Source organism: Dreissena polymorpha, chromosome 4, assembly GCF_020536995.1.
Source record: "Dreissena polymorpha isolate Duluth1 chromosome 4, UMN_Dpol_1.0, whole genome shotgun sequence".
NCBI classification, from domain to species: Eukaryota; Metazoa; Mollusca; class Bivalvia; order Myida; family Dreissenidae; genus Dreissena; species Dreissena polymorpha.
In genome coordinates, this window is record NC_068358.1 from 142,232,483 (window position 1) to 142,244,679 (window position 12,197).

At 34.7% G+C, this 12,197-nt stretch overlaps 1 protein-coding gene across 8 annotated transcripts in view; it reads left to right on the forward strand.

The window, feature by feature from the left end:
• The window catches only part of LOC127877068 (heat shock 70 kDa protein 12A-like), a 78,641-nt gene extending 74,465 nt beyond the window's left edge, over window positions 1-4,176 (forward strand). For 6 of the 8 annotated variants that reach the window (XM_052422670.1, XM_052422671.1, XM_052422674.1 and 3 more), the window contains 2 exons: window positions 699-825; window positions 961-4,174. In XM_052422670.1, the coding sequence (XP_052278630.1) occupies window positions 699-825; window positions 961-2,006 (1,173 nt within the window). In that variant the 3' untranslated portion in view covers window positions 2,007-4,174. Of the gene's footprint in view, window positions 1-698; window positions 826-960 lie in introns of all 8 variants that reach the window. The other 2 variants (XM_052422675.1, XM_052422673.1) reach the window with 2 other exon arrangements.
• The last annotated feature ends 8,021 nt before the right edge of the window (window positions 4,177-12,197 follow it).

Sequence of the window (12,197 nt, forward strand, 5' to 3'; positions counted from 1 at the left end):
AAAATCAATAAGCTCAATGGAGAAAATGTGTAATTCAAATTTCGTGTTTCTTACCATTTTTGAGGACAAATGTTCCCTTGACTAATAGTTGATGAGTGCGCTCTACTCTCAACTAATAATGTCTGCATGCAAAGTGTTCTATAACATGATACTACAAAGTCATATTATCAACAATAAAATAGTCACTTAAAGACAATGTTAACTCAAGTTAATAACGTTAACAAAGATATTGACGTAAATTACACAGACATCTTACTCTTTTATAACATGTACGCGTGTTCTTTTATAAACAAATTTACGCGTGCATCATTAAAATTCAAGTTCTTGTTAGGATAAAAGACGATTCGGGCAATATGCATCGATCATAAAAACAATTTACGCGTGTATCATTTATGTTCAAATTCTGGTAATGAACAAAAAATAAGGCGGGGGAATACGGACATTATACATCTTCTTAACACAGTTTGCTAGTAAATAAGAGGAACGATTTAAAGCCTTCATCTATTTAAACAGTTTCTTTTTTACCATACGTTTTCAATACCCTCACAACTCGTTTAAGCATGTTGGATACGTGCGATTATGACTGCAAGCTTGATTTATGTGATAGCATACTTTAAGACACCACTTCGAAACTCGAATAGCAAGTTCCTATAGTATATTCACAGAATATAATACAATATTGTTTATACTTACATCAGGCAGGTATTCCGGACGAAATGCTGACCCTTGCACTGGAACCCGAGGCTGCATCGTTGTACTGTAAAGAACAACTCGGAATAAGCAAACTGCCCTCCGGCCATCGATACATGGTCGCAGATCTCGGAGGTGAGATTTTAATATTTATGATGAACGTAAGCATATCTACAACATTAAACGCATGCATGTATATAGCATTTAAATTTTATTAATTAACTTGCGTTTTTAAAGCTAAATTTAACTATGGTTCCTTTATCTGTACAGGTGGCACCGCAGATATTACCGTTCATGAGGTAAATCATGATGGCACATTGTCAGAGATACACCAACCAACCGGAGGAGACTTCGGTGGGACTAATGTGGACAATAAATTCATAAACACGCTAGTTCAAATATTTGGCGCAGACCTCTTTCAGAAATTTAAGCAAAATTGCACGGATGAGTATATTGATTTCATGCAGAGTTTTGAAACAAAGAAACGACACTTCAACAGTACTTCGCGCATGACAATACGATTCCCGGTAAAACTAAGAGAGATGTATGAAATGGACATAGGTGAAAAAGTTGAAACCACTTTAGCGCAAACGCCCTTTGCGAGGAATCTAGAATTCAAAAATGACAAACTAATAATTTCTGTTGATTTGGCAAAATCTTTCTTTGATGAAGCGATTGATAAAATCGATAAATCAATTTCAGATTTGTTGAAAAAAGTGAAACCGCTCAATCATATTTTACTAGTCGGTGGATTTTCTGAGTCGCCATATCTACAGTCTGTTCTCAGGAACACCTTTGGTAATATGGTCATTATTCCAGAAGAACCGTCGTCGGCGGTGTTGCGTGGGGCAGTAATGTACGGCCACAAACCACTGGCCATTGCTGCTAGGGTGTGCAAATATACGTATGGGATCGCCCGAATGATGAAATTTAAACAACACCATCCGCCTAACAAAAAGATCGAAATTGATGGTATGGCTTATTGCGATGACATCTTTGATAAACATATTGAAATCGGAACTAAAATGAGCGTGGCTAATGCAGAACATGTTACGGCTCATGAATATTTCCCGACCATGTCTGAAATGAGACAAGCTGTTCTGGAGGTTTATGCGAGTCCTAAAAGGAATCCAAAATATGTGGATGAGGATGGTTGCCAACTTGTAGGGCTAATAAAGGTGGACATCGATCCACAGGGGGATATATACGCGAAAATTCTTGTGAAGTTGATGTTTGGTGGTACTGAGCTTAGGATTCAGGTCACTGATGTTAAACAAAACATTGTCACAAACGCAAATTTTGATTTTCTAGGATAGCGATTACAGGAATAAAAAAGTGTTACTTTCATAATACTTCCAAGAATATTTCTTGCGTTATGTTCTTGATAAATATTTAGTTATTATTCTCGATTAAACAATAACAAATTATTAGATATAGAACGCATTGTGTTATTGTGACTATAAGTGAAAATAAAACATTAGTGTAACGGTGGTAATGAATTAATCACAGTATTTGCATATGGATATTTTGTCAAGTTGAATAGGCGACAATCATTGTTGAATGATTTTACATTTCACAGAATATTTTCAAATTGTATAGTCATTGCTGCGCCATATTACAAGTCAGATGCGATATATTTTATGAGATGGGCGTTTATGAAATGTATGCATATATACTTCATCTTAAATATGTAAATATAGTAAACTTTATTTATCACGTATATAGGTAAATTTTTATTCGTAGTGCTCATTCTCTGAAATTGTGCGTATTGTATTTGGGATGTGAAAGTGTAATTTGTGCATCATTATCCATGGCCTCTGATGATTGAAATGATAGTTTAAGCATGCTTAAAACAAAACCTTTGTTTCTATGACAAGTTAAGGGTTAATTAATTTTGATTGTATTTTACTATACATACGCTCTTAAAAGGAGATGTTGGAAAGCAGATATAATCGCATATAACTATATTTGCAAATAAGCGAGTATATAGAATCACATTACAGTTTTAAAAAAGATGAAACGTCCAACAGTACAAGTTCAGAAGAAATAGATCCAGACAGTTAACAAACAAAAAACAATATTAGAGCTTTGTTCCATGTGCTTTGTTCAATTTGCAAATTAGTTTCAATTTCATTTATTTTATCAGCATCTGAAATAAAAATAAGCTCGCGTCAATTTCCTTTGTTCAGACGTGCATTCGAGGGACGAAATAAATCGATGTACGGAAACATCCCCGACATTTATTAAGAGTGTACACTCGAATTATGTATGATTGGCGTCCTAGTTTGCGCATGTTTAATTAATAAATTACAAAACAATATATTAAAACTGTGTGTAATTACATACATGTAACAGTATTCTTAGTCTTGTTGTGAACATGCATTTTGTGCTTTAACCATCCCTTCGAAATAACTCATGTGGACTACTAGTTTTATTGATATATAAAATTAGCATTTGCGATTATGTTTTTTTATTTTGATATGCCCTGTGTATTTAATAACTGAAAACTTCTTGTCTTGTTTGAGTTTAACCCATTTGTATTCTGGTTAAACATGAAATATGAAACGGAAGTACCTTTATTTAAGTTATTTACATGTATTATGTTAATATCAATTATGTTATTGCTGATATTGATATAGCAAAATACAACTATTATCAGAGATCGTAAATACATAATAATAATACAGGAATGGGACGGATAGCCATTTGTGTATTTCCCTAAAGTCCGTTTCTTGTGTGTAGCATTAATCAGAACCTCCATCTTATTATTTATGACTTTTATAGAAAATGCTAGATATAAGGAACATAACTCTGTCTTCAGTATTTTCAGATTTGTGGACCATTGCATGCTTATTTTTCATGCTTAAAGTATAACTGCATAGGTATTAAATTGATTAAAATACAATTTCAAGTATTGATTTTGATATTTCAAATATTGATAAAGGATATTGAGTAGAAGTATAGATTAGAATATCCATAACTTGTTTTTAGTATTTTGTTGCGTATCCCCAATTCTTTATGTTTTGTTCAAAATATAACAATTTACTGAAATTGTATTGTGCAACGCATAGTTTGACAATAATTGTTCAATTGTGAAATTGTTATTTCATTTTTACACATATATTGCACCTTTGTTAGAAAGAATGAAAAACAATAGAACATTTATTAACTTCAGGCCAAGGTAAGCATCCGGCCATTATTGTGACTTTAATTTTGTGATTCGGATGATAACTTTCCTGGAAATGAGTCAAAGTTTCAAGCATAGTTTATTATTGTTTCTTTCGAAAATGTCATGATTTTTATTGATAGTAATAAGTATATTATATTAATTTCAGATTTATTGAAACATGCAAATGTTCATGTTTGGATACAGTCATACATGTAGAACTGTACACTTTAAAAATATGAAATCTTTATATTTTCCAAACTTTGTTGATGTCACTTTTTCGTTATGAATAAATCAATACCGGCAATATTGTTAAGTTATTTAATAAAGCGAAAGAATGCATTGCAATGAAAACACAGCAGTTATTTCATATTCGTGCATCTTATTCTTCTGTTGGTTACTGAAAAAACAATAAAATAATATCACAACCTTTAATTCATTTCACTTGCAGTCGTAAAGGTATGGAATTGTCGTCTATGTTTGAATTATTTTGTTAGTACAATAACTATTTACAGCGTCTCGATGACTAGTAAATTATAAAGTATTATAAAATAATATGACGTATACTAATTATACAATTATCAAAACGTATGTTCTCTTAAATGCTTTGTATTATGTACTTGCATTCAATAAATTAAACAAAATATGGCTAATTAAAGAAGTTTATGTTGAAATGTAACCATATATCGTCGTTTTTTGTTTGCTTCATAGCTACTTTTTGTTAAGAGCAGTTGCATAATTAAAGTTCATTTAAAGTGTTCAATGAATATTTTATTTCGACGACAATTGAAGTAGTTAACGTGCTCTGTCAAATATTCAACGACAGTGAAACATCACCTATTTTACATGTGCAATGTGTGTAATTGTGTTACCTATCAATTATACTAAGATGGTGTAGGGTTGGGTATTGTATAAGGAATTCAAAACTCAACTCAACTCAGTTTATTAAGTAAATAAAGGCCGTTAGCCCAAAATACACAGTATTTGACACAAAATATAACACATGTTTGTAGTTGCGAACACATCATCTTAATTATAAAATATATCAACATATTACATTTTGTTCATCTTAAATTAAAAATTTATCAGCTTATTCAATTTTGTTCAAAAGATGATACCCATACACACAGTATTGCAATAGTGTGTCATTATCTGTGTTGCTCATCAGATTATAAAAGTCATAAACGGTATTTCCACCCATATACCAGTTATATAGAAATTCCCCACGGACAACGTCATATTTACTACATTGAAAAACGCATGGTATGCACAATCAATAATAGATAAATAATCCTCGTCAAAACAAAAATTACAAATTCTCAAATTATATTCAAAGCGCAACGGCCTACCAACTTCAATATTTTTAATTTTTGATTGGAGCACCTAAACTTTGCAAAGGCTTTCTGATATTAAGCGGAATTTTCAACTGCAAATAGCATTCCGTATTAAATGGTTACCTCAAGATGCATTTATAATGGCATTGTGCCAATTTTGGGTGATTCAATCAAATATACGCTGCCGAAAATTGCATACAAATAAATCTACGTTGCCAACATCATGAGAGATCCAGAAGAACCCGAAACCATATCTAAATATTAAGGATTTTACATGTGTTGATCACCAAGTACGCCCGGCGTTATCTATTGATATTAACATATTATAGCATTGTTAAGGAAATCTGTTATAAGGCATCATTAACAGTTTAAACCAATATTTAATGCAATTAACAAAATATGTAACAGATAAGGGTAGTTGGCCACAGTCACCAAGAGCGATACAGGTATTAGTATGTTAAGTTGTTCGCGTTAGCGGACAACTAATTTTAAGAGCAAGTTTTGCAAGTCAGTCTGATCTTTACTACGCTAGGAACGATAACCACCGCATGTGCCTGTTTATACTTCACCGCTGGTACACTGCAGACAGCAGACAGCGAGTGTGTGTATGTAATGAAAGTGCTTAACAGCTTGTGCGACGATAAGAAAGAGACTCTGGCCGTTATATAAACAACATCGTCAAAAGCGTAGAAATAAGGTGAAGTTGAAATACCCTGCTGCATTTATTGTTAACGACAGCATAGTTTGTGACGAATTTTCAGGCTATGATCGATTATTGAAGACTTTGATTAACACGCCCCAACATGTTACCAGGAACCCCTAGCCAGACGCAGCACCATCCATGTCGGCAGCACCTACTGTGGCCCCTATATCGGTGCCATACCAACAGTCAACAGGGATGCCATCTGGCAATGTTAGGCCACAGCAACAAATGCAAGGAAGTACAAATAACGTATCGTTATCTGGTACACTTAGACAGACCAGAAACTTTGTTGCGGGACCGTTAGAAACCAAAAGTGAAAGCAACTTACCTTTTCGAAGCAGTGTGCGCGGTACAGACAATATAATATCCAGTGTGAATACTAAAAGCACTCAAGCTGATGCTAGCACGCAAAGCTCGCAATCACAGTCCATCTTGAATCAACCCAACATAAACCCTACATTGAACACTCAGAACAATACAAATTTCGGCCATTCAGGTTCTGTCAATATTGACAATCAGGCTACCCGTGGTAGGGCAAAATCACGTGGAGTAGCAGGTCAAAATCGAGGACGGTCGATCAGTGCTCGTGCATCAAAGAAAACTCCAACCGCGAAGAAGACGCAGACCAATCAGAGAACAGCGCCCACGCATAGTGAACCGCCAACATTCAATCAGCAAGCAGATGACAGTACAAGGGGTACCCAATAGGGGTCTCAAAGTACAAACTATGTAAATAACATTGACGATAAAGTGTGTATTAAATTTGCTTTACTGAACAAACAGGGGCTGAAAAGTAAGCGTTTAAATAAATTTGAATGTCCAGAAATTATTCAATTATTTGAAAATAATGATATTGTATGCTTTACTGAAACATTGGGTAGTGATGTTATAAACTTTGATAAAAATGGTTTTGAGCATTTTGTTTTACATAGATTGGAGAATATGACTGGTACCACCAGAAATTCTGGAGGCTTAGTACTATATATTAAAAATAAATTTGTTAATGACAATACCTGTATATTAAAGCATTAAGATTTCCACATTTGGGTACGAATAGACGGAACTCAATTTAACCTTACTACAGACTTGTTCATTTGCCTGTGTTATATTATACCGTCATCCACTAGCAGGAATATACTAGTAGATTCAAATGTTTTTGATGTACTATTAGACAATATTATATATATGCAGAATACTTATGGAGAAGATAATTGCTCATTTATGCTTCTTGGAGATTTAAACTCAAGAGTCGGTAATTTACCTGATTTTGTTGTAGAGGATACGCACACCTTAAAAAATAATAACTTATTACCTGAAGATTATAATGTTGACACGATTTTACCACGAAAAACGCAAGATATTCATACTTATACAAATGGTTATTTATAACTTGATTTTCTCAAGCAAACAAGTCTATGGATTGCAAATGGTAGAGTCTGTAATAGTACAGGTGCATATACATATGTGGGCAGTGCAGGTTCGAGCGTAGTTGATTATTGTATAGTCAGTGAAAAAATGTTACCCCTTTTTGTAAACTTTTATATACATGGGCCTAATATTGTTTCTGACCATTGTATCAGAGAATTTGCCGTTCTGGGGCAGATAAATCCTGATGATATTGATTGTAATGTTACAACGGAAAATACAAATAGTCATACACATTTTTATTATAGATGGAATGCAGATAAAAAAAGGATCTTTTTCAGGAATCAATATCCAGTGATAGTTTCAAATGTAAACTTGAGGATTTGAATAGTAATATTGATTGTATTAGCTCAAGTGAAGATGTTGATACGTGTATTGGTAGTTTTGTATCTTGTATAGATAATGTATGTAAACCGCTATTTGGTAAAACTTTTACATCTCGAAATAACTACGAAAATCTTAAGGTAAGTGGTGCTTCTACAACAGCGTCATATTTATGTTAGGATGTTTGTGAGACAAACAGAGTCAATTTTTATAGAAAACTAAACCAGTATAGAAAAAATCATAGCGATGTTAATAGAATCGAAATGGTCAGGGCCAGAAGTGTATACAAAAAGAGTGTTAGATCATTTAACTATGAGCAAGATAAAATTAAAACACAAAAGTTATTGTCTGCACGTTTCAGTACTGCCAAAGAATATTGGAGAATGTTAAAAGAATGTAATGTACCTAAGGATCCGAGAGGTATATCTTGAGACACTTTTTCTGAATATTTTAGAGCTATAAACAACCCTGATAGTATATTTTTTTCAAGCCGATGAAGATATAATTGATTTTTAGTAATAGAATTGCCGAAGATGAATAAAAAATTATGTTTAATGAGTTGGATATGCCATTAACAAATGCAGACGTATTGAAAGGTATTTCAGAACTAAAGTTGGGGCGAAGTGCAGGGCCCGATTGTATTTTAAATGAATTTTTTGTGTATGGTAAAAACGTATTAGTTGATAGCATTGCGAAACTGTTCAATAAGATTTTAAAATGTAATTATTTCCCTTCATGTTGGAGTGAAGGCAACATTGTACCAATCCATAAGAAAGACATTGTGTTAAATGTTACGAATTTTAGAGGAATAACATTACAAAGTGTTGTTGGAAAATTATTTACAAGACTTATAAACACTAGACTTACACATTGGGCAGAGGAAAAATATATATATGTCGAAGCGCAGGCTGGTTTTAGGGCTAATATGGGAACTAGGGACAATATCTGTGTATTACATGGTTTAATTACCCATATAATTAATCAAACAGTTATTTCGCGTTTTTGTTGATTTTTTTAAAGCGTTCGATTATTTGGTTAGACCGAACATTTTGGTACAAATTATGCAAACTGGGTATTAGAGGTAAGCTTTTTAATGTTATCAAATCTATGTATAAGCAAGTACGCCCATGTGTTAAACTAAATTGTGAAACTGGAGAGATGTTTGAAAGCTTTTTAGGAGTACGTCAAGGCGAGTGTTTAAGTCCTTTTATCTTTGCTTTGTATTTAAATAACCTAGAAGATGAATTTTTCTTAAAAGGTGCTGAAGGTGTTGATATTGGTACTCTTAAGATTTTTCTGTTTATGTATGCAGATGACATTGTGATTTTTGCAAATTCAGCGAAAGAACTGCAAAAAAAATCTAGATATTTTATTGACATATTGCAACAGATGGAAATTAAATGTTAATAGAGATAAAACCAAAGTACTTATATTTAGAAAAGGTGGTAGACTGCTAAATAATCTAAACTTTTATTATGATGAAAGCCACATAGAAATTGTGAATAAGTATTCTTATCTCGGTATAATATTTACATCAGGAGGTTCATTCAAGGAATCATATGGGACATTGTCCGGTCAGGCTCTTAAAGCGATATTTAAACTCAGGAAATATTTGTACGTTAATATTACTGTTGAACATATGTTAGATCTCTTTGAAAAGATAGTTAAACCAATATTATTGTAGAGGCCAAGAACTAAACGCAAACTGCCACCTAGCATTACATGGGCAAGCCTATATGAAAACTCCGATGAATAACCCTTTTCACACAGTAAATATAAACTCAACTAAATTTTTACTTTTTATTAAAGGACCTTATAACATAAAAACATAAAAAAAATGGTTCTGGCATATAATGTATCGACTCCAAGCAGCACGGGCCACCTGCGAACATGGCAAGCCCAAACTAACTGCAAATAACTAACTGCACAAATAAATTGTATATGAGTGCTGACTCCAGGTGACGGCCATCAGCACTTCCAACAAAATCATATATATTTTCCCCCAAAAATGTGCCAGGTAAAAAGCGTCCATCCGGCACTGATTGCCATATGGCCACCCAACAACGCTGACCCAGCGGCCCAAATGCCCCTACCTCGAAACCAGCTGGGCCAGAGATGACGTGTGGCCACTGCCAAATAACTTTGGCTGCAGGGCGGATGGACGCATGCTTGGAGTCGGAAGCAGTAAACTGTAAACACAAGGCAAAGATATGAATAAAAACTAGCAGCAAAAATGCATAAAACCCAGCAGCAAAAAAATGCATAAAAACTAGCAGCAAAAAATTGCATAAAAATTAGCAGCAAACAAATGTTTCTCAAATTTTCCAAAGTCAGAGTTGGCCAAGTAATGCCCTCCACATGCCAAAGCCCTAGATGAACCATGACTATTAAGGCGCTTTCTTGCTTTGTCCATAGCAACTTTATTATCAGAATATCTCCAATTTGACCTTGGAAGCACTGCAGACCATACAATCTTAACACTTGGAAATATAGACAGTATAGTCCTGAATAGCCCGTCAATCAATTTTCGAAGGTCGATCATTGACCGACGACCAAGATCATTACCGCCTAAATGTAACACAATATAGTCTGGAGAATTACCCACATTGGCAAGCGAAAGAATTTTTTTCTTTGATTCTGCAAGTGTTAACCCACTGTACCCTTGCCACCAGATGATGTTGGGTTCAAGGCAAAGGTTGGCCCCTTCAGGTCGTAATCTTGCTGCTATGAAGGCTTGCTTGATTATTGATGAACCCAGTATCCAGATGGTTTTCCCTAAATACAACTTGGTTTTTGTTAGTCACATGAATCTAACTATATGAACCATACCTTTTTAATGGGGGTTATTTCTTAAGCTGGGCATGACAACAGGAACAGGACGAACATATGTTTGGTAGGCATTGGAAGCCCATCTGCCTGCCTTTTTAATGATCTCCACTGAATAGCCTAGCTGGGAAGCTTCAGTTGCTGCTCCAAATCTGACGGAGTGGGATTTGTAAGACCCATAATTCAGACCCAAAAGAGAAACCGTTTTTATAAGAATAGTAGAAAATTGGTAACGAGTAATTGGTTGTTTGTTAAATTGCAAAAACAAGGGGCCAGGCCCTTGAGGACGAACATGAAGATACTGGTTAAGACACACAACTGGGCAAAATTCACTGTTTGACCTAGTAATTTTGAGCGCTACGCCTTTGCCCAACTGATCAGTTTTTAAATGCCGGATCGAAATGATTGCCCCATTGTGATCAAATTGTAAATCTTCTATTGCCAACACCGCTGCCTGTAAAATACTATCACCTTTTTTAGGAACAGCTATTTCGCCAACTCTTAGAAAACCGAAAAACGCTAGCATAAAAGCTGCAGTTAACAGTTTTGCTTCGTAGACACTGGAACACACAATATAAAGTTTGCTTACTATCCCTTGCAGTAACGAGAGGGTAATTGGAAGCCTATTAACGTGTGTTTTTTTATCTTTTTGCATTCCTTCCACCATTTTTGAAACAATGAACTTTTTGGTAGGGTCAACAACATCAAGCAGCTTGCAATGAAAAGCTATAGAGCTTAAGTATGATTTTGCTGTTTTGTGGGATAGTTTCTGTAGGGATAGCCATGCTACAAATCGAACCACCTGTTCAACTGTAGGCGGCCAGGCATCTGACAAGCCGTTTTGCCTTTTAAACTCAGAGAATCTCTCTAACCCAACGATGTATGCCTTTTTTGTATTAGCAGCAAGGGAATTGTCTAGCAATCTATTAGCCTCTTGCTGCAGATCATCAGTAAAAACTCCGGCGGGATTGATTCTGGACTCGCTTGTGCCTCTGGTGCTAACTGTTGTAACCTGTGAAACTGTTTGCGAGAAATTGCATCAGCAATGTAATTGGACTTTGATGAAATATGTACTGCTTTAAACACCACCGAGTATTTCATAACTACAACACAAATGTTCTAACCAGAAACATTAAACGTTTCGACTTGGAAGACTGTTTGTTTATCACTTCTACCAAACCTAAATTATCAATATAAAACTTAATCTTCCTGTCCCTCAAAAAGACCCCCCCCCAGAGCCAAATTGCCAACAAAACAGGGACCATCTCTAAAAATGTTATATCTGATAAAATAGGTTGGCCTTGCCATTGAACAAGCCATGGGCAATAGGCCCAATTACCTCCAAAATAACAACCACAGCCAAGAGTAGCACCACCTGCAGTAACAGTGTAAAGATGAATGACAGAGTTATCCAACCATACTTTATTTGGAATTTGTACAACGCCATTAAAATCTTCAATAAATTGAATCCACATCAGGATGTCTTCTCTCATTTCACCATTAACTCTTATCTTATAATAGGACTTTTTTAAGCCACACATAGCATCATAAAATCGGCGCAAGAATGCCCTGCTTGCTCTTACTGCTTGACTACAAAAACTCAACTTCCCAGTTAAAGACTGCAATTCTTTTAACGTTAGTCTCTTTTTTACTAGACAATTTTGCAAAAGCTTCAAAAGTTCTTCCACTTTTTTAGCAGGTACTCTAACAGTCATTTGCACAGTATCTA